Below are 23,677 nucleotides of genomic sequence, written 5' to 3' on the forward strand. Positions count from 1 at the left end.
CTGTGTAGAAAGGCATAGTAATATGTGGAAGACTAAAATCTATATAAATGTCTTTAAACTTTGAGTGTTTATTAGAATATGAACATGTAATGCCCAGTAAAGGCATTAAATACAAGAAAATGCAGATGTTTTAAATCAGGGTCTCCAATCTTTTCTGTACTTAGGTTCAATAAAAATGACCCCGATCTGCTAATGTTAGTGATGTGGAAGTGACCACCTCATCCAGGATTGTCAACAATGACCACATGAGTGCATTATGCTGGGGTGCCATCAGTAAAGTTATAAAAACACTATCAATTTTGAAAATCATATACATGGGTAATACATAACGGGCATAGCTGCAATTCCCCCTGGCACCAAGGTAATAAAATGAGCAGTACATCTCTCCAGTGATGGGGTGATAGTTATTGGATCGATATATTATGACTTCACAGGGATCGGCATTTATCAGGTGTGGTAAATCGATCCCATATGTAACTAAGAACTGAAAAATGGGACATAAAATGTGTGTTTTGGTGCTCACTGTTCCTAAACCCCCATCTCTCATTATTTACTGGGCATTTTTCCACTGATAAAATGTACGCAGGTTTGACCTGCAGAAGCCTCAGGGGTGCGGTGCTTATGGCACTACTTGTCATTTCCATACATGAGTTCATTACTCGCGCCTCTGGTCTACGAGACGTGCTGCAAAGGTTTTTACAACAAACGACAAGGTGCATTTTCATGCGTTAATTTTTTATAATACCGATTTCACACTTATTCTGTGTATCTGCAGCCAGATACTATTTTCAGAAGAGGACTAAAATACCAATACTCTGACAATAGATAAGGAGGATCTTGATGGAGCAGCTGTGTATTATACGGAATAAAACACCCTTGCTATGTGTTAAAAGAATATTGCGAGTCCTTCACAGCTCCGTGACCTGATCAGAGACCCTCTTGGTGACTCGCAGTAGACGGTATTTCATCATTAATAAAAAAATAATCACTATTTCTTTGGTCAGGTGTTAGCACACACTAATTCCAGATCATTTTTCCTGTGAAAACTGGAGGAGTTTGATGATAATTTCGCGCCCTCAACTTTATAAAACTGTGGGATCCTGGGAAAATCGCTTTATCTGCCATTGCCTTGGCGACCTTCTCTTACAAACAATGTGAGCTCTTGAGACCATCCTGAAAACCGGTATTAAGGCCTATAACATCGCCTTTTCTGCCAGCAGAATGTGGTCTGGGCGTTTTGTGTTTTCATTTACTCGCCAGGTTCCTCCAGTCCCCGCTCTCCTCGTCTCTACCTTCCTGCTTCCATCCTAGCGCTTTGAGGTGACCTTGGTGCTGCGTAGGGTGCTTTACAATGAACCAGCAAAACAGAACATGAGCTATAAGTACGGATCTAGGGTGTGACAAGACAGCCTTAAGGTATGCCCGGAAGATGAGCCTCTGGTAGAAACAGGGTAGAGTTTGTAGAGCGCTTCATAGAACCATTGATACCTGCTCAAGGCCATGACAAGGACAAGTCCAGTCCATGGGATGTGTTTCCCATGGTAGAAGCGAGCAATGGTCTTCAAAGTGACGCGTCCCTCACGCTGCATGTCCATCACATGCTCTGGCAAGCGGTGGTCTTCAGTGTGACGGGTCCCTCACGGGGCATGTCCATCAAATGCTCTGGCAAGCGATGGTCTTCGGTGTGGCGGGTCCCTCATGCGGCATGTCCATCCCACGCTCTGGCAAGCGGTGATCTTCAGTGTGGCGGGTCCCTCACGCGGCATGCCATCCCATGCTCTCGCAAGCGGTGGTCTTCAGTGTGGCGTGTCCCTCACGCGGCATTTCCATAACATGCTCTGGCAAGCCGTGGTCTTCAGTGTGGCGGCGGGTCCCTCACGCGGCATGTCCATCACATGCTCTGGCAAGCGGTGGTCTTCAGTGTGGCGGGTCCCTTACATATGTGGCGGGTCCCTCACATGGCATGTCCATCCCATGCTCTGGTAAGCAGTGGTCTTCAGTGTGCGGGTCCCTCACGCGGCATGTCCATCCCATGCTATGGTAAGCGGTGGTCTTCAGTGTGGCGGGTCCCTCACGCGGCATGTCCATCCCATGCTCTGGCAAGCGGTGGTCTTCAGTGTGGTGGATCCCTCACACGGCATGTTCATCCCTCGCTCTGGCAAGCAGTGGTCTTCAGTGTGGCGGGTCCCTCAGGTGGCATGTCCATCACATGCTCTGGCAAGCGGTAGTCTTCAGTGTTGCGGGTCCCTCACACGGCATGTCCATCACATGCTCTGGCGAGCAGTGGTATTCTGTGCGGCAAGTCCAGCCATGACCCTGCAGCTCACAGGGAGGTTTGTCCTTAGGGGCGACACCGCCGGTGTGTGAGTAGTGTGCGACCCCACCCCCATTTGTAACTTTAAAGCTCCCTTGAGCAGCGGGCTGACGAGCCTGGGATCCCGCACCTACGCGCCTGAGTGGTACTATACCTGGCAGATATTGGCAGCCATCGGCAACCCCAGTACACGGCCTATCCCTGCTGATGAGGGGTAATACCCCGAAACACGTGTCCAGGGATGGCGAAGACAGCGAAGATAGCAGAAGATCGAAAGATGATGCATCGCGAACACTTTACTACATTGACCAGAGTCCTTAGGGGCGACACCGCCGGTGTGTGAGTAGTGTGCGACCCCACCCCCATTTGTAACTTTAAAGCTCCCTTGAGCAGCGGGCTGACGAGCCTGGGATCCCGCACCTACGCGCCTGAGTGGTACTATACCTGGCAGATATTGGCAGCCATCGGCAACCCCAGTACACGGCCTATCCCTGCTGATGAGGGGTAATACCCCGAAACACGTGTCCAGGGATGGCGAAGACAGCGAAGATAGCAGAAGATCGAAAGATGATGCATCGCGAACACTTTACTACATTGACCAGAGTCCTTAGGGGCGACACCGCCGGTGTGTGAGTAGTGTGCGACCCCACCCCCATTTGCATTTCCATAACATGCTCTGGCAAGCCGTGGTCTTCAGTGTGGCGGCGGGTCCCTCACGCGGCATGTCCATCACATGCTCTGGCAAGCGGTGGTCTTCAGTGTGGCGGGTCCCTTACATATGTGGCGGGTCCCTCACATGGCATGTCCATCCCATGCTCTGGTAAGCAGTGGTCTTCAGTGTGCGGGTCCCTCACGCGGCATGTCTATCCCATGCTATGGTAAGCGGTGGTCTTCAGTGTGGCGGATCCCTCACGCGGCATGTTCATCCCTCGCTCTGGCAAGCAGTGGTCTTCAGTGTGGCGGGTCCCTCACGCGGCATGTCCATCACATGCTCTGGCAAGCGGTAGTCTTCAGTGTTGCGGGTCCCTCACACAGCATGTCCATCACATGCTCTGGCAAGCGGTAGTCTTCAGTGTGGCGGGTCCCTCACACGGCATGTCCATCACATGCTCTGGCGAGCAGTGGTATTCTGTGCGGCAAGTCCAGCCATGACCCTGCAGCTCACAGGGAGGTTTGTCCTATGCTCTGGCAAGCAGTGGTTTTCAGGAGGGCAAGTGCCAGGCATGACTTTACAGATCATAAAAAAGTGTGCCCCCTGATCCGGAAGCAATCGTCTTCTGCATGAATCGGAGGATCAGTGCAGCTGTCCCACATTGGGGACGTACACTATCATGAACGGATTTACAGTAGGTCAGCTTTGAATATGAACATTGATGAAGTTGGGCAAAATTCAGATCCGTGGACAAATATCTGTGTATTTACCTAACTGAATCCAAATAGTTGAAGTTTGCGTTTCCCTAATTCAGGTCAAGGTAAGACGCAACTCCTTCAAAACTTACTTCAAATTTCAAAAACTGAAATCAAAATGGTGATAACTTGTAGTTTTTTGGCTTCTCTATGTGAGCGGTGCTGAAGGCACCCAGAGGGATAAAAGGAAACATGAAGCAACAATTTATAAGAGCTTTCCCATTTCTTGGATGTACTTTATTTTAATTGCCTTCCAATGTGATGGCGTGTGATCCACAGCAGTTTTGTGGTGCTGATGATAGCAAGAACAGCAAATTTAGAGAAATGGGTCCCTTTCATATAAGGTGCATAATCCATTTTGTTATCAAATCCTGTAATGATAGGGGTCAGCTGCTCTCTGCAAGGTCCTGTTTCTATTTAAGAGTGGGGAAGGTGGATTACGGAAGAGATGGGGAGGCCTCTTTGCAGAAACTGGTCTTCAGTTCTTAGATCTGGCAGTAGCCAAGACATTTAGATTTTTCAAAAAATAGCATGTATAATATACTTTCCTATAGGGGCTCTCAACCAGCCATCTTCATCCATTGATCTGTTGTTGTGTCATTCACATTTTTCATCCAGGCTGTACAGCATACAGCTTGAGGTAGCGGGTCAGCCCACTTCAGCCATTGGTAAACTTTAACGTGAGTGAGACCATTCTTCCCTTTCACAAGGAGCACATCCACACGTAAAGAAATTCCCTTAAGTGTCAGGTACTACTACAGCAAAGTGTGCTCTTTGAAACCCCCAAAAATATTTTTGACTCTAGCCAATATTTTTTTAGGTTGAGGGAACAGCAGCTTCCCCAACATTAATGTTTTGCAAAAGTCATGAAAAACTAAAACAAGCAGTGACAAAGACAAATGGCTGGTGGCTAACAAGGTACCTATTGGCTTTGCCAATGTTTGTCTCCTGAATGCTGACAGGTTTGATTGCTTCCTCAGCGTGTTCCAGTGCTGGGCTCCCATCACTGCATTGTACGAGCAGGGTGGTCTTAAGCTGCGCCTGAGTTTGTAGTTGAAGAACAGACAGTAAATATTTTAGCCATAGCTGGCTGCTGTTTCTAATGATGGTGCAGTAAGGTCTGCACTCTATCCTCTGTACCACTGTGAGTCAGTGCAGAGCTGGGCTGCGCGGGACAGAGAAGGGATGGGTTGTCTGGCTCAGTCTGAGTGTGTGTGAATTTGCTTCTTTTGGTTTTGTCAGCACAGTTTTGCAGCCACTGGTGTAGTATTTGCAGAAGTGATTATGGGGAACCCTGGTACCCTGCTGAGGGGCCTCGGGTGGGGCAGAATCCAGGTGCCTGGAAACAAGATATCTAAAAACAAGGCACATACCAACGCCTGGGAACCCCTACTTATTGCTATTAGGTTTCAAACCCATTATTAAAGGCAATGACATCACAACTAGGCCTAGGCGGTAAATTCCGCTTCGCTTACGGAATTTGGGTAATTCCGCGTTCCGCGGAGAACGCAAAATCGCCCAAAATTCTGCATTCCAAGACTTCGCGAAATTTTTTGCTTGTTCGCGTTCTCAAAATGCACATTCGCGAGATATATCCCCGCGAGCATGCAAATAGCGATTGCGAACAGGAAAAAAGCATCACGAACAAGCAATTCCGCGTGTTTGCGGAATTTCTGCGTGTTTGCGGGGATTTTTTACCGTTTCGTGAAAATTCTGCCCACCCCTAATCACGACCATGAATTATGGATCATCATTGACGTGAAGCCCAAAAACAGCTCATGTCCTTAATGTGATCTAATATTAAACTATGGATAACAGGGGCATTAAGGCCTTTAATCTTTTGAGTTATTTACCAGGTCACCAGTACAGAAGGGAGTCACAGAGCTCTTTTCCACCCCTAATTCTGACTTGCATCTTAATTGCACAGGCAACTTGAATGTGATTCACAAATGTAGAGCATTTATGTTACCTTAGTTCTGGAGTGCATCCTTAGAATGGGCACTTTAAAAAAATGTTTGCACTATGTACGGTCTGATTGCATATTACTAAAATATATATTTAGAAAGCATTTGTTTTATTGTGAACACTAAATGTTTCGCACATTTTCGGCACTTTATCTTATACTTTGTGCAACACCATTTTTAAGTAATGAGTTGCATATTCACAGTGCTTTCCGTCACTAACGAGGACCGTGTAGCAGTATACATGTGCAAATTCACTATTTCAAACTGTGCCAACCAGGATTCAAAACTAGGACTCCCTGGTTACATGCTCACAGACTTCTGCAGTAATCACAGTAACTAGCCGCCATGTCATTGCATAAAAGAAAATATTCCCCACTGATTAGTTACACTTGCAGTTAGTTTTCACTCTAGATGTTTGTGTTATTTCATATGGAATTATGGGAAAGTGAAAAAACAACAATGAAGTTATAGAATATTTTGTTCGTTTTTAGCCACACCTTTGACCCCCACCCTTATTGCACTCAGGATCACAGTCCCAATACTTTTGTGTACTTCAGCCACTGCTTATGCGTAAAATACAAGCGTAAGAACAGCGTACACATGGCGTAAATGTGTTCCTTCGCAAGTGTGACGTGGGGTGTTTTCTCAGCACCTCAATGAGTTACTTGCACGTCATCCATGTTTACGTGCGTGCAGTGGTGTAGTTTGAGGGCAACGAGCCCTACTGTAAAGAATGAAAACACCCCCATTGGTAGGGTATTAAAAAGTCTTATGACGTTGGAGCAGTGGAGCTTACGGGCCGTTATGCCCCAGTGCCACTGCACCTGCTGCAGTAACGATATGTGCACCCTTGCACGTGTGAAAAGACTCAATACCTGCTTAAGGCATCAATCCAAGGTCTATAGCTCCAGGTACCACCATGCATGAGTGTGTCTACTGCTCCAGGTACCTCCATGTGTGTGTGTTTACTGCTCCAGGTACCTCCATGTGTGAGTGTGTGTACTGCTCCAGGTACCTCCATGTGTATGTGTACAGCTTTATGTACAACCTTGTATGAGTATGTGTACACCTTCAGGTATCTCTAGGTGTGTGTATGTGTACAGCTCCAAGTAACTCCATGTGTGAGTATGTAAAAGTCCAGGTATCTCCAGTTGTGTGTATGTACAGATCCAGATACCTCCATGTGTGAGTATGTGTACAGATTTAGGTACCTGCATGTGTGAGTATGTACAACTCCAGCTATCTCCATCTGTGTGTGTGTGTACAACTCCAGGCACCTCTATGGGTATGTGGACAGCTGCAGGTACTTCCATGTCTGTGTATGTGCAGCTTCATGTACCTCCATGGCTGAGTATGTGTACAGCTCCAGGCACCTCCATGTGCGAGTAGGTGTACAGATACAGGTATCTCTATATGTGATTCAGATGTGTGTGTGTGTGTGTACAGCTCCAAGTGTATGTGTACAGCTCCAAGTACCTCCAAGTGTATGTTTACAGCTCCACACACCCCCATATGTGAGTATGCATACAGCTCCATGTACCTCCATGTGTGATTATGTATATAGTTCCGGGTACCTCCATGTGCGTGTATGTGCACACCTCCAAGTATGAGTATGTCGATAGCTCCAGGTACCTCCAAGTGTGAGTATGTCTATAGTTCTAGGTACCTTCATGTGCGAGTATGTGCACACCTCCAAGTATGAGTATGTTGATAGCTCCAGGTACCTCGAAGTGTGAGTATGTCGATAGCTCCAGGCACCTCCAAGCGTGAGTATGTGCGCACCTCCAAGTGTGAGTATGTCTATAGCTGCAGGTACCTTCATGTGTGAGTATGTGCGCACCTCCAAGTGTGAGTATGTCTATAGTTCCAGGTACCTTCATGTGCGAGTATGTGCGCACCTCCAAGTGTGAGTATGTCTATAGCTCCAGGTACCTTCATGTGCGAGTATGTGCGCACCTCCAAGTGTGAGTATGTCTATAGCTCCAGGTACCTTCATGTGCGAGTATGTGCGCACTTCCAAGTGTGAGTATGTCTATAGTTCCAGGTACCTTCATGTGCGAGTATGTGCGCACTTCCAAGTGTGAGTATGTTTATAGTTCCAGGTACCTCCGTGTGCGAGGATGTGCGCACCTCCAAGCGTCCGTATGTCAATAGCTCCAGGTACCTTCATGTGCGAGTATGTGCGCACCTCCAAGTGTGAGTATGTCAATAGCTCCAGGTACCTTCATGTGCGAGTATGTGCGCACCTCCAAGTGTGAGTATGTCTATAGCTCCAGGTACCTTCATGTGCGAGTATGTGCGCACCTCCAAGTGTGAGTATGTCTATAGCTCCAGGTACCTTCATGTGCGAGTATGTGCGCACTTCCAAGTGTGAGTATGTCTATAGTTCCAGGTACCTTCATGTGCGAGTATGTGCGCACTTCCAAGTGTGAGTATGTTTATAGTTCCAGGTACCTCCGTGTGCGAGGATGTGCGCACCTCCAAGCGTCCGTATGTCAATAGCTCCAGGTACCTTCATGTGCGAGTATGTGCGCACCTCCAAGTGTGAGTATGTCAATAGCTCCAGGTACCTTCATGTGCGAGTATGTGCGCACCTCCAAGTGTGAGTATGTCTATAGCTGCAGGTACCTTCATGTGCAAGTATGTGCACACCTCCAAGTGTGAGTATGTCTATAGTTCCAGGTACCTCCATGTGCGAGGATGTGCACACCTCCAAGTGTGAGTATGTTTATAGTTCCAGGTACCTCCATGTGCGAGGATGTGCACACCTCCAAGTGTGAGTATGTATACCACCATGCAGGAGCATGTGCGCAGCTCCGGTTCCCTATCTGGGAACATGTTTGCAGCTCACAGTTTCTCCTCTTATGAGTGTGTGCAGAGCAAGGTACCTCAGACTGTGAGTATAGGAGTGGCTTAAATGTCTTCTGTCTGGGACTGTGGGTACATCTCAATGTACCTGCCTCTGGAGTATCAGTGGATCTCAGAGTATCTCTGCCTAGGGGTATGTGTACAGATCAAGTGTGAGTACAGCTGCAGCCGAAACACTTCCCTCTTGGGGGAGGGGAGGGGTGAAGTGCCTAATAATTCCACCTTAGAGTATGCCAGCAGACCAGAGTGCATCTACCTGGGAGTATGGGCGCATCCCATGTACCTCTGCTTTGAGGCACAGGTGCAGTGCAAAGAGCCCCACCTTGAAGTACGGATGCAGTTTTAAGTGTCTTCGACAAGAAGTAGGGTACAGCTCCTAGCACCTCGGTCTGTGTGGATGAAACTCCAAGTTGCTCTTCACTTGGAGTATGGGCACAGCTCAAGGTACCACAGTAGAAACACGGATGCAGCTCGGTGTATGGGTGCACTCAGAGTATCTTTCCCTGGAAGTATGGGTGTAGCTCTGAGTATCTTTCCCTAGGAGTATGGCTACAGCAAGGAGTAAAGGTGCACTCAAAGTAACTCTCCCTGGGAGTATGTGTGCAGCTCAAGGTGCTACCCTAGAAGTATGGGTGCATCTCGCAGTACCAGTCCCTGGGAGTAAGGATACAGCTCAAGGTACCATCCCTAGAAGTATGGGTGCACTCGGAGTAATAGTCCAAGGAAAGATGAGTGCAGCCCTGGAAGTATTGATACACTCTGAGTAACACTCCTTGGGAGTAAGGATGCAGTTCAAGGTGCTACCCTAGAAGTATGGGTATACTCTGATTAATAGTCCATGGAAGGATGAGTGCAGCCCTAGAAGTATTGATGCACTCGAAGTAACAGTCCTTGGGAATATGGGTGCAGCTCAAGGTGCTACCCTAGAAGTATGGGTGCCCTCTGAGTTATACTCCCTGGAAGTAAGGGTGCAGCTCAAGGTACCATCCCTAGAAGTATGGGTGCATCTCGCAGTAACAGACCCTGGGAGTAAGGATACAGCTCAAGGCACCACCCTTGAAGTATGGGTTCATCTCGCAGTAACAGTCCCTGGGAGTAAGGATACAGCTCAAGGCAACACCCTTGAAGTATGGGTTCATCTCGCAGTAACAGTCCCTGGGAGTAAGGATACAGCTCAAGGCACCACCCTTGAAGTATGGGTTCATCTCGCAGTAACAGTCCCTGGGAGTAAGGATACAGCTCAAGGTACCACCCTTGAAGTATGGGTATGCCCAGAGTAATAGTCCAGGGAAGGATGAGTTCTGCCCTAGAAGTACTGATGCACTCTGAGTAACAGTCCTTGGGAAAATGGGTGCAGCTCAAGGTGCTACCCTTGAAGTATGGGTGCACTTGGAGTTATACTCCCTGGAAGTACGGGGGCAGCTCAAGGCACCACCCCTAGAAGTATGGGTGCATCTCGAAGTTATACTCCCTGGAAGTCAGGGTGCAGCTCCATGTACCATCCCTAGAAGTGTGGGTGCATCTTGCAGAAACAGTCCCTGGGAGTAAGGATACAGCTCAAGGTACCACCCTTGAAGTATGGGTGCACTTGGAGCTAAACTCCCTGGAAGTAAGGGTACAGCTCAAGATACCTCCCTAGAAGTATGGGTGCGCTCGGAGTTATACTCCCTAGAAGTAAGGGTGCAGCTCCAGGTACCATCCCTAGAAGTGTGGGTGCGCTCGGAGTTATACTCCCTGGAAGTAAGGGTGCAGCTCCAGGTACCATCCCTAGAAGTGTGGGTGCATCTCGGAGTAATTTTCACTGGGTAAGGATGCAGCTCATGTTACCACTCCTAGAAGTAAGGGTGCAGCTCAAGGTACCACTCCTAGAAGTATGGGTGCGCTCAGAGTTATACTCTCTGGAAGTAAGGGTGCAGCTCCAGGTACCATCCCTAGAAGTATGGGTGCACTCGGAGTTATACTCCCTGGAAGTAAAGGTACAGCTCAAGGTACCACCCTTGAAGTATGGGTGCACTTGGAGCTAAGCTCCCTGGAAGTAAGGGTGCAGCTCAAGGTACCACCCCTAGAAGTATGGGTGCACTCGGAGTTATACTCCCTGGGAGTAAGGGTGCAGCTCAAGGTACCACCCCTTGAAGTATGGGTGCACTCGGAGTTATACTCCCTGGAAGTAAGGGTGCAGCTCAAGGTACCACCCTTGAAGTATGGGTGCACTCGGAGTTATACTCCCTGGAAGTAAGGGTGCAGCTCAAGGTACCACCCTTGAAGTATGGGTGCACTAGGAGTTATACTCCCTGGAAGTAAGGGTGCAGCTCAAGGTACCACTCCTAGAAGTATGGGTGCACTCTGAGTTATACTCCCTGGAAGTAAGGGTGCAACTCAGGGTACCATCCCTAGAAGTGTGGGTGCACTCGGAGTTATACTCCCTGGAAGTAAGGGTGCAGCTCAAGGTACCACCCTTGAAGTATGGGTGCACTAGGAGTTATACTCCCTGGAAGTAAGGGTGCAGCTCAAGGTACCACCCTTGAAGTATGGGTGCACTTGGAGCTAAACTCCCTGGAAGTAAGGGTTCAGCTCAAGATACCTCCCTAGAAGTGTGGGTGCACTCGGAGTAACTTTCACTGGGAGTAAGGGTGCAGCTCAAGGTACCGCTATAAGAGTAATGGTGCCGCTCAAGGTAACACGCTGTGAGTATGTGTGCACTCGATCTAACTCTCCCTGGGATTGTTCCTGCAGCTCTGAGTACCACTCAGAGTACCTCTGTCGTCCAGGGCCTCTATCTGGAAGAATGAGTACCGCTGCAGGCACTGAATGCAGCTCCGAGTACCTCTTCCCATGAACCTCCGGCTGGGAGTGTGCCTACAGCTCAGAGTAGGGGTTCAGCTCCCCACACCTCCTCTGAGAGTAGGGGCGAATAGCCTATAATAGAGGTTCAGCCCAGGTCACGCCTGCCTGGGGCTCTGCGCCTATACTCAGCGGGCCGCCTGCACTCTTTATTTAAGCCACGAGTTACCTTTTATTTTTAATTTTAGAGCAACACTTTTACTTTATCCGCGCGACCATGTGTGCAGACGGCGATGCACTAGCATTACAAAAAGTAATAACAATATTAAAATAAATAATTAGAAAAAGTGGCAAGCATCGGATGGTAATCATTCATAAAGTGATTTTATATAGCGCCTAAAAAAGGTAGCTAACCGTTGTTATGAGAGACATCACTCAGTATTATCCAACTCTGGTTTTTATGTAATATCCTCGGAGAGTTGAAAGGATACATTCGCCTACATGCTGGCTACTATGAACAGATCTCTACATCTGGCACCCTGCTCCACTGAGCTGTCTTTTCACAATGTACCACGTTTTTATTTGATCTATTGTTGCTAATTATCAGATAAAATAATAATAGCACCCACGCGTGTGCGTGCCTTCTCCGTGGCGCTGCCTCGTGTTTCATTTACTAAATAGCCCATCTATACATTACATGTGTGCCCCCAGTCAGCCCCTGGGGCGTCCACACCCACCCTACCTGCTCCAGTCTCTATTCCCAGCCGCAGAACATGCCGAACGCGCCCGCACCCTCGCACCTCAAACATTCAAATTCGAACGCACTATTGATTTCACGTCGACAAGAAGAGCGAACCGACAACCCCGGCCTGTCCCGCCAAATGTGTTTCACTTCTGAATTCACGGTTGTCAAATATGAGAACGAACAGCGGGGTAAAGGGATGAAACGAAAATGCTATACTATTATCCCTACAGTGGGGAAGGGGAAATGTTCGCGAATTAGAGCAAAATAATAACACGGACCATCACTAGAAAACACTAGAGGTAAACACACTAACTACCGATAAAAAAACATATTCACTCGGTGGAGGAAGTGAAGGGACCGCCTTAAGACAGAAAGATAAAATCTGAAGAACACGGCCGGGTGTGCATGAAATTAATAACAAAAAGAAGAGAGAAGGTTTCGCACGAACTAAAACAATACAAGTAAAAAATGGACAAAAACGAAACAGAATATGAACCGAGAGACCGGCTGGACATGCAAAGTTTGAAAGAAAAAAAGGAGAAGCAAATAATCCAAAATTAGAACAAAAGAAAGAGAGCAAATAAAACCATATGAACAAAAAAGAAGCAACATACCAAAATATGAGCAATAGAAAGGGAGCCAAATAGGGTGGATGGGTTTAGGAAAAACACGGAACAGAGAAAGAAAATTGAGAGGAAAATAAATAGTATGAGAGACAACAATTGGAGGTCAAGAAATTATAGCAATGATAAACGAAAAAGGGAAGATGTAAAAAGCCCAAAAGCAAAAAGGAACAAAAAAAGTTCTACGAAGGGGGATGCATGGTCTACGATAACACAGGCTGATGAAAGTGAATCAAGCACTGAAAATAAAGTAAAAAGCAAACAATGGAAACGCAATTTTCCGAGAAAAAGCGGGAAAGGAATTTGAACGCAAAGGTGGAAGGGAAACATTAAACAAATGAAAACATAGCAGACAGAAAACACAAGGAAGAATTGACTCGGAAGCAGAGCAAATGTAAATGTCTCGGGACCGCGCTATTAATTTAGCTTAAGCAAAGCTAACAACAGCAGGAGATTAAATGGTGTAAAATACTAAGAAAGGCGTGAGATAATTTCAGGGGTGGGGGAGCATTTTGCACCTCTTTCGGGTCTGCCAGAGTCATGTGTGCCATTCAGCCAGGGCGGGAACATAAGCCACGCGCCTATTAGTTTTAGGAACGTATAGATTTATCTTTAACAGTGTAAAACGGAGCTCAGAAATCCGTGCGAGCGCAGGGATGTGGGCTAAAAGTCCATCCCCGGCTGACGGTGCCACCCGCCACGGGGTAACTTAGCAGGTATAACCTAACACTGGCACCTTTTATTTTTTACATTAGAAATATGCAAATTGTTAGATTTGGAACTGCATATACGTAACTTGTTAACGTGCACAGTCTTTCTTGTGTACCTTTGTAACTGTATATATGTAACTTGCTAGTGTATCTTGTGTTCCTTATGTAACTTACCTGGTTCTTTTGTAAAGCGCTCGGACACCTTTGGGTAAAGTTCGCGCTATATAAACCTGCATTGAATAAATACCAGTGGCAGGGGGCCTGGGCGGGGCTTAGTGATGTCCTTGGGGCTGAGACAGCCAGCTCCAAGAGACAGCCCGGCGGTACCAGGGATGCATCAGGTGTGTTCTGATAGGTGTGAGCGCACTGTGTTCTCTTGGGACTGGAAACAATGCCGCGGAGGGGGGAGGCGAGAGCTCGGGGAGCACGCAGGGTTCGAGAGAATGTGGCGTCCAGAGGGGTCTTTTTGGTCGTCGGGGATAAGAGGGAGTGTCCGTGGTAGAGAGCGGGTGATAGACACCGATAATGGATGGGGGAGAGGGAATGTCTGTGATAGAGGGGGCGGTCGGTGGTAGTCCGAGTCGGTGGCTGACAGGGAGAGTGCCCCGGCAGGCAGACAGGAGGCGTGTCCGCGGCGGACAGGGCGGACTATCCGGGGAAGCAGACACGCCCTGTCCATGACAGAGGAGCGTGTTCAGGACAGAGCGTGCGTCCGCCGCCACGGTGCCAGGGACAGCGCCCCTGGAAGGGAGGTGCGTGTAGGGGCGGACAGGGATCGTGTCCGGGGCAAAGTGTGTCTTTGTTTTTCTTGTAACCTGCACATGTCACTTTTTCCCCTTGTGATGCACCGTTTGCTACCTCATGTATTTTGTTTGCTCACAATTGTCACTTTTGCCTCATGTAACTTAATGTCTGCTTTTGTAATTTGTTCACTTGTAATTTTCTCCTCATGTATCATTACTGTTCCTATTGTGAAGCGCTCTGACGCCTTCGGGTAAAGTCCGCGCTATATAAAAACGCATAAATAAAATAAAAATCGATAATGGTAGACAGGGAGAGTGTGTCTGGGGGGAGAAGGGAAGTGAGAGGGTCCGTGGGGGGGGAGGGGAATGGAGCGAGAGGGTCTGCGGTGGAGACTGGATCCATGCAGAGAGTGTTTCTGTAATCGACAGTGAGAGGCTCCGGGGTAGAGAGTGAGTGAGAGGCTGGTGACGTGTGTTCGTGGTAGAGAGGTAGTGAGAGAGTTCGTGGCGAAGAGTGTGTCCTTGGTGGAGATGGAGTGAGAGGGTCCAGGTGAAGAGCAGGGCCGGCTTTAAGGCAGTGTGACCGGTGCGGCCGCCCTGGGCGCGAACCTCGGGAGGGGCGCTGTGTTTAGCAACAACTTGTGAGGGAAGAGATGAGGGTGGGAGACTGTCATGGGGTGTGAGGGAGCCAAAAATGATTGTCGCACAGGGCGCCACCAGCGCTAAAGCCGGCCCTGGTGGAGTGTGTCCATGGATAGTAGTCCGGGCAGGCAGAGCGCTCCAAATAGGAAGAGAGCGCCCTATGCAGGGTGATCTAGGCCGGAAGGGGGCGCTCTCGGGACACATCGAAGAGCCTGGGTCGTCAGCGTGCCCGCGCTCGTGGGGGGGGAGGCCATGAAGCAGGGCGCCTGTACCTCGGGGAGGGCACGAGGTACCCAAAATTGACCCGGCCACAGAGCGAGCCCCTGGATGAAGGAAGCACTGTCCGGGGCGGGTCGCCTCAGAAGAGTGTGTTCAGGACCGCGGGCATCCCCTATAGCAACACCCGGACACTCATATGCAAAGATTATCATAGGGAGCTTCGTATGGGACCAACGCCTGTGTATGTCACGCCTGTCACACAGGTGTTGGTCCCATACGAGGCGAGTCCCCTCTAAAAGGAGTGTTGTAAGGGAAAGAGTGGGCCCCACACAGCGAAGGGCCCCACTGCGTAAACACACTCCTCTAAATGCAAGTCGGGTTCACCAGATACATGCACCGCCCCACGTAAGAAGCCTTCATAAAGGGCCGGCGTTTTACATGTGCTAACTGTGGCCAGGCCCAGGGCGCCAACATCCAGAGGGGCGCTGGAGCTCCCTGCACTAGTCTTCCTGTACCTGGGCCCAAAGGTGCAGGCTGCAGGCGCCCTGGCTGCTTTTTTCATGACGTCCTCAATGTAGCCCACCTCCTTCCTACTGCCCCACATTTTCCATGTATAGACAATTAAAGAGGACGAGCGGTAGGGGGCGCCAAATTTGGTTTCGCCTAGGACACTCTAGTTAAAGGCCGGCCCTGCCTTCATATATGCACACACACACATATATATATATATATATATATATATATATATATATATATATTTTTTTTTTTTTTTTTTTTTTTTTTTCCACCAGGAAGTCGAGATCCTGCCGTATATACTATCTGCTCTCGGCAGTCCGTTCTGTCCCCACTATATGAATATAAACTATATGGTATATTGTCCGCCACGTGCCACACGTTATACGTATCCGTGCTCTGTGTGTGAAGGAGACAGGGCACATGTGCATAAGTTCCCTATATGCATTCCCTGCCAGCTGCATTCCCTTACCGTGGCACATGTGAGGTGTTATCATAAAAGCAGCGCGTATCCCAGATGTGCAGGGCTGCGCGCAGGTATATGCAGAAAACAGGGCACCTCTGCCCTGCAGGTCGTCGCCCCCTGTACAGCACATTCAGTATTCTGCACCTATATGTAAACTGTGCGCTGAAGTCTTTGCTGCCACCTATATACTGATGGGTTCTTTCTAAGCGCTTGAAATACTTCATCCCCACACAGAATAGAACGTCTGTGCCTGCCCCCCATCCTGGGCCACACTTTCCATCTCTCCTGCACCCATTTAGCGCTTAGGTGCTATAGAGCGCTATCGAAATAGCCAACACAACATAACGCGGATAATAACTTCCAATGCAGACCTCCCCCCTTGTCCCTTGCTGATAGCCCTACCAAACTGCTCCCTTCCCAGAGACTTCCTCATACAGAGATAAGTCCGCACTCAACGGTAGCCACGCCCACAATGGCAATGTGCAGATGTCGACCTTACCCTATATCCAGATCCTGCCCCCGTGTTAATAACCCAATGTGTCCCCTGTATTCTGGTATGTCCCATACGGCGACAACCGGCCTGTCCTTATATGCAGGTCGTGTGCAGAAACTGACGTGTCCCCTGCCTCTTGTGTGTAGAAGAACTTCATGTGTCCCCTATATAAGGGTCGCGTCTCATGTGTGCAGAGACTGACGCATCCCTGTACCCTGTTTGCAGATATCCAGGACCTCTGTCTATACAGGGATGCGTCCCCTGTATCGGATTCTGCCCCATGCGTGCAGATATGGTCGCGCCCCATAAACCCGTGACCACCTTATATGCCCCCTGCATCAAGGACCCGCCCTTGTGTCTCGACTTTCATGCGTCCTCTATACAAGGTTCCCGTGTGTAGAAACTGGTGCGTGTCCTACACAAAAGGCATGTCCCTTGTGTTCACATGTGGCCGTCTCCCCTTTAGCCATGCATAACTGTTGCGTCCCCTATGCCAGGTTCCCGTTCCGCGTGCGCGGACTTCGATGTGGCCCAAATACCCTATGTCCATGTGTAGAGACGGGTGTGTGCCCTATAGCAGCCCTGTCCCCTGTGTGCACATACTGAAGTGTCCCTTCTAGCCATGTATAACTCCTGTGTCCCCTGTACCGGGTACTGTACCCTGTGTGCAGATACTGAAGTGTCCCCCTCTTGTGTCCCCTGGCTGTATCGGGCACTGTCCCCTCCAGCCTAGTGTAACTCTTGTGTCCCCTGTACCCTGTGTGCAGATACTGAAGTGTCCCCTCTAGCCATGTATAACTCTTGTGTCCCCTGTACTGGGTACTGTACCCTGGGTGCAGATACTGAAGTGTCCCCCTCTTGTGTCCCATGGCTGTACCAGGCACTGTCCCCCCAGCCTAGTGTAACTCTTGTGTTCCCTGTACCGGGTACTTTCCCCTGTGTGCAGACACTGAGGTGTCCCCATCTTGTGTGCAGATTCTGAAGTGTCCCCTCCAGTCGTGTGTGCCTGTGTTACACGTATTGAGGTGCTAAGGTTCCGCCACAAGTTTGCAGACTTCAGTCCGCCCCATATCATGGTCCGGTGTGCAGAACGGAGTGTGTCCGGTGTCCCCTGTCCCCAGGCCCGGCAGCGGGCAGGTGCTCACCCGAAGTACGCGGCCCCCGGCTCCAGCAGCAGCAGCAGCAGCAGCAGCGCGGGCAGCAGCAGGCAGGCGTCCGGGGGGCAGCAGCGCATGGTGCCGGCTCTTCATCGCTCCGCTCCTCGCTGCAGCAGCAGAGCCGCTCGGTGTCCGGCCTCTGAGCAGCCGCCTCTCCGGACGCCCAGCATCCCCACCCGGCTCAGCCCCGCTCCGCAGCCGACACCCAGACCGCAGCTCATTGGCTGCCTTAGGCATATGCCCCGCTTCCTATTGGCTGCCTGCTCCCAGGGCCAGCCCTGCGAAGTAGGGTGTGGCGAGGGGGCGGGGCTTCAGCTCACCTGCAGTCGTCGGAGGCCCGGCCTCAGGTAAGCGAAGGCCCCCGGGCAGGGATTTTACTGGGCTGTAATTGAGCGGGGATGCAGCCTTCCACATCTGGCTTCACTCCTCCCAAATGTCATGTAAATATACTGCATTGCAGCCAGAAAGGCGTTTTAGACTCTTGTTTGTGAAAACATTAAGAATCCGCACGAGCAAGAGACGTATAAGGCTTAGGCAAAATGGGCAATTGCGCAGCCCCCCCCCCTCCCCCCTCACATTCCAAGGGGCCCCAGGTGGAACGAACTTTTCCTCTTTCCTACTTGTGTCTTTCTTTCTCGGCTTTAACCTATAATTCAATTCTGATTGGCATCATGGAGCTTCAGTGAGAAGAGAACAATGCGTAATAGAATTCATTTGTTCCTAACAGAAGCCTTCTAAATATTTCTTGCCCGGGACCCCCCAAATCCTTAAAGTGACACTTCGCACGAGCCAATTTTAAACAGCACCAGACTGTCTCTCTTTGAACCGGACGCCACTCTCTAGTACTCTGCTGGAGCAATAGCACTCTCCCTAAAGAAGTCCTTGGCGGACGAAAAGCGTTGGCTGCTGCACGATTGATGTGATTTTTAAGAAAAAAAGATGAATAAAGATTTACTGTAAGAAGATATTACTCTCACATCTGTTTATTGAGACCAAAAGATGACGTCGCTTGTAATTACACATTGGGTACACTAGACTGAAGTCTTACTATGTACATTCAACTAACTTTGATATTGAGTGCTGAACCACTGTTTTGTATGTTCATTTTGGAAATTAATTTCCTCCCAGAAGTGTAGAAGGGTCGCACGTTGGGCTTGTTGCACCATTGTGACTGTAATCTACTGTTTTTACTTTGTGCTGACGTGTGCAGGACTTGGGTGCCTTAATCCTTCATCTTTACTGTACGTTAAAGTGTTTTATTTAATATATAGAAGACCTGCTAGAAAAAAATCAAAAAACTTTGAAGGGCTCTTTTATTGTTTAGCCTCCATTTAAAGTCTCTCACGTTGAATGGGGTGCTGCATTCCCTCATTTTAGCTTCACTGTCCAAACCCAAACACCCTAAACCCGATGATGGCACACCCAGAACTCAGTACTGTGTTATGCCACTGAACTCTCGGCGGGTCTGCAGACAGCACTGTTTTCTAACAGCCCTCTCTTTAATGCTGGGGATGGACTTTGGCTTTTCTTCTGGAGTGGCTCTCGGGAGGAGGAAACTACGTAGCAAGTTCAATCTTTAACAAACTCAGACCCACGAGTTGGTTGGATTCTCCATTGGTGCTGTATGGAGAAAGGCTGACACACTCTCTCCTCCCTAAATCTATCTCAGTGCCCTGCATTATATCACTTACCTTCCATCTTTCTTTTAACACCACCTCCGGAACTTGGATTCAGTAAAAAAGTGTTCCTTTTTCTGTTCTCTGTTCTTCAAGAACAGGAAGTGTCATATTTTGATGACGGATCCCACACCAGTTTTACAACAATCCTTTTTCCAATCCATTATGGTTGAGTAAATTCTTGCATGTCACTTCCTCCTCCTTCTTTTCTCCCTTCCTGTTTTTCATCCATAAGGAGATGGAATCATCAGTACCATATGTCAGAAATGTTCTGGAAATTGTGCCGGTGGGTTTCTGCCTCCTGGTTACCTGCTCCTGGTTCCCCTTGTTATCCTGCTCTATTTCCTGTAACCCTGCTCATCTGGATCCAAATCTCATGTACTCTGGGCTTGGTTTTGTGAGTGCAACGTTTTGTTACAGTTCTCTACCTTGGAGAGCCTGTCGCACTAGAGTTTGCTTTTCCCTCCATCAGTGACCCTTCAAGGAATTCAAAGATGTTTCCATGTGTTAAACCACACAATGGCTACAGGAAGAAATTGCCCTTATTCCTGGCAGCTTCTACATGAGAGGAAGATGCAATCATTGCGTGCAGTTATTGACAGATTATGAAACCAATCCAATCCAATCCAAAAATTCTTTATTTCGGTCGTTTAGACCATAAAAGATGCAAACAAATACACAGTAAAAAGACTTAGCTGTTATAAAAACACTTTTCATACAGTTCATACGATTACTTCCCATAATAATCCAGGCATAAACGGGGGTTTAAAAACAGTTCATACCATTATCCACACATTAAGTGATTTTTTTTTCTTATCTGCCACATGGCCATTAGGAATTTAGCAACTGCAAACACAATATGAGGCAGAGTGCTGGTTTTCAGTATTCTATACGCATGCAGGTGGCTCCTAAATCCCAAGTTTCTACAAAGCGGCACCAGCCAGTATTTTCTGGGTCTATTATATGCAGGGCAGAAAAACATGAGGTGAATTTCATCTTCCTCGTGAATGTTACAGCATGGACAAGTTTTGTCATTACCCTTTAGCCATTTACAAGTGAAGGTTTTAATGGGCAAAGTGCCTAACCTTCATTGTATAAACAATTTTCTCGCTAAAATGGGAAAAATAAAATCCATAAAACTTTCAAATACATAGGAATTTTTGGATTCCAGGAAACGGTCAGTTAGAGTGCCGCTGTTTCGTGCAGACAACAGTGATGCTAGTCTTTTTTCCTTATAAGTTAGTACCAGTCTTTTGCGGGAAACCCTTCGGCAGCCTTGTTCAGGATCCTTCCACAACTCAGACAAATTCATGGAGTACAGTTCTTTTTTTACAAAAGCAAGCCAGGGGATCCTATCTCGTTGGTTCAGGTTCATGACATGGATAAGGTCTTGCCTATAGTGAACAAGTTCACTGGTAGACCAAAGCCTATGCCAGAATCTCAATGGCTTTGACTCAAGCTCCTCAGCAATAAAAGGGAGGCCCATGTCTAATCTTAGGGGCAGGAGCAGTGTGCCTCGAGGGAGGGCCAAAAGGCGTCTGAGGAAGTTATTTTCCACTCTTTCAAGTTCTTGCCCTGCTTTATACCCCCATAGTTCGCTCCCATAGGTTGCAGCCGCCTTAGCTTGGGTTTTGTACATTTCTACTGCGGGGCTAATAGGCTTGAAGGTTGAGGTGTTTACAACCTTCAAAATTGCGCCCGACAGTTGGGACAACTTGAGCCGAGATCTTACTATCTGGGGGTCCCAAGATAAATTTTCATGTAGTGTTATCCCCAAATACAAAAAAGTTGATACCCTCTCAAGGCTGGCTAAACCCAATGTAGGGTTAGGTCTGGTTTTAGGGGATGGATTAAATATCATGAATTTGGTCTTCTCTGTATTGATCTCTAGACCATGTTGTCTACAGAAAAGGCCAAATCCATCTAAAATCCGTTGAATCCCCATCGGGGATTTGGAAAGCAGGAGGGTGTCGTCGGCAAACATGACAGCCGGCACCCTCCTGCCTGCCAGGCAAGGGGCGTCATTGTCCCTAACATTGTCTAGATGGGATATGACACTGTTAACAAAGAGGCAAAACAGGGTCAGCGCCAAAACGCAACCCAGCTTCACCCCCCTGAGGACAGGAAACCTTGATGACAGGGCACCATCCCTCCCACACCTAACCTGCGCATAATTACTGTCATGGAGCCTGATTATGGCATGTAATAATTGGGTGGGTACCCCCATCTTCTTCAGGACCTCCCACAGTTTCTTACGTGGCACCAGGTCGAAGGCTGACCTCAGGTCCATGAACACCATGTACAGCCTCCCACCCTCGATCCTCACCGTTTTCCAGTACAGCAAGACGAGGCGGAAGATCTGATCCATGGTGGACGTGTTTTTCCTGAAGCCAGCCTGGAGAGGACTCAGAATTTCGTTGGCCTCTATCCAATCTAAAAGGTGATCCAGGAGAAGGCGAGAGAATAACTTTTGGGGGACATCTATAAGACTGATCGGCCTGTAGTTGGCTGGGAGCAGAGGAGAACTCTTCTTGTAGATAGGCACAATCTCCGCCCCCAGCCAAGTACAGGGGATCTCCATGCCTCCTATGATAGCATTGAAAAGAATAAGGAGGTACGGGCCCCAGATCTCAGGGTGATGCCTAAAAAGGTCACCAGGTAGTCTGTCTAGACCCGGGGCCTTCCCCATCGCCAAACTCTCTATTGCACTGACCACCTCGCCAAGGGTAAATTCCAGACCGGCTACAGGGATCGGTGGGGCCTCAAGGGCCACATCGTTGGCTGATAAGATGGTGTCTTGATACAGATTGCCATAGTGGGCCTCCCAAACAGAGGAGGCAATGTTAGGCTCCACTGCCGCTTTGGCTTCTCCGGTACCAGTATTTACCAGAGACCAGAATTTTCTAGAGTCTTTTACCTCTAATGCATTAGAGAGGTCGTGCCATCGGTTCCAATCCCACTCCGACCTTGCCGTTGCCATGGCCGCCTTGTAATCCCGCCTAAGTCCAGCCACCTTAACCTTGTTTGAACCTGTTTTAATTGTGGCAATTAACTCGGTCTTAATCTTCTTGCAAGAGGAGTTATACCAAGAAGGGGTTCGAGTCTGCTTTCTACGTGTTACTGCCACTGGATACAAAACCTCAGCAAGACCTCCGACTAGTTGGGCATGAATTTGACCTAGTTTCTCGTTATAGTCTGGGGGTCTAGGTTGTTCGATTAATTCATCCACTTTTTTAAACCTGGGGAGTGCTATTTCATAAATTTTGTTTATGCTACCTTCTACATTTAACAGCTTCCCCCATTTTACCCTGTGTCTATTTGAGGTGAGGACCAGGTTCCCTGGGTCATCACTAGGGTTAAAGACTGATGACCCGGCGACAGGTGCAGGATGTTGCATCTCCAGTAGGAGCGCGTTGTGGTCACTATCTGTTCTAGTTACCACCCTGAAGTCCTGGACTTTAGACCACATGCCAATATCTATGAAAATATAATCCAGCCTCGACTCATGGTCCTTCCTATTGAAGGTACACAATGAGGGGCTGTCGGACAAGGTGCGTTCATTACAGGCCCTTATAGCAAAGTTTAAGGTAAGGGACATGATTTGCACTGCGAGCGGGGACCAGGATTTAGGGTGGGGGGATGAACATGGTGGAACACCCCAAAAGTCATCCTCAGCAGTGAGGGCGCCCTCCTTTAATCCTTCTAAGGGTTCAAAGTGACAGTTAAAATCTCCGCCCATCACTATCTTGTAGTCACCTGACAATTGGCCCAAAAAGGATGATAGGTCTTCAAGAGTGGATGATTCCATTGCCACACCGACAGGGCGAGAATATACATTAATAATTGCCAGAGTTAATGGACCGGGCCACTTGAGCAGTACACACTGAATGTCCTGCGAAAACGTAGGTATATTTTCCGCATTGAATCCAATGTGACTAGCTACCCAAGTCGCCAAACCACCCGAAGGCCTCCCCTTACCACTCCACCTGGCCGGGATTTCAAAAATTTCATAACCCGTTCTACTCAGGGGTTCCCTAGCCCACGTCTCCTGGAAGAGACAGACATCACTGTTACCCACTAAGAGATCCCAGTCAGTTGTATGTATCTTATTTACAATGCCCGCCACATTCCAGGAGAGAACCTTCAAACATTGAATGCATGCCTTTGATCCTAACCCCTCAGGTATTTCTGGTGCACTATCCATGCATGGGTCGACATTTTCCAGGGCAGTTGGGGCAGCTGATGTTGGAATGGGAGCACACACGGATACAGTTATTGAATTAGTACCCGGTGTACTCTGGGGTAAAGTAGCTACTTGGCCCCTAAGGCTAGTGGGAATTGGACTACTCCATAAAG

The 23,677-nt window shown here is 48.5% G+C and overlaps 1 protein-coding gene across 1 annotated transcript in view; it reads right to left on the bottom strand.

Annotated features, from left to right (window-relative positions):
• WNT9B (Wnt family member 9B) overlaps positions 1 to 17,722 on the bottom strand; it is a 53,590-nt gene extending 35,868 nt beyond the window's left edge. Inside the window, exon 1 of the mRNA XM_078640657.1 lies at positions 17,634 to 17,722. Coding sequence (XP_078496783.1) covers positions 17,634 to 17,722 — 89 coding nt within the window. The remainder of the gene's footprint in view (positions 1 to 17,633) is intronic.
• Between the last annotated feature and the right edge of the window lie 5,955 nt (positions 17,723 to 23,677).

Source organism: Lissotriton helveticus, chromosome 5_1 (assembly GCF_964261635.1).
Source record: "Lissotriton helveticus chromosome 5_1, aLisHel1.1, whole genome shotgun sequence".
Classification (NCBI taxonomy): domain Eukaryota; kingdom Metazoa; phylum Chordata; class Amphibia; order Caudata; family Salamandridae; genus Lissotriton; species Lissotriton helveticus.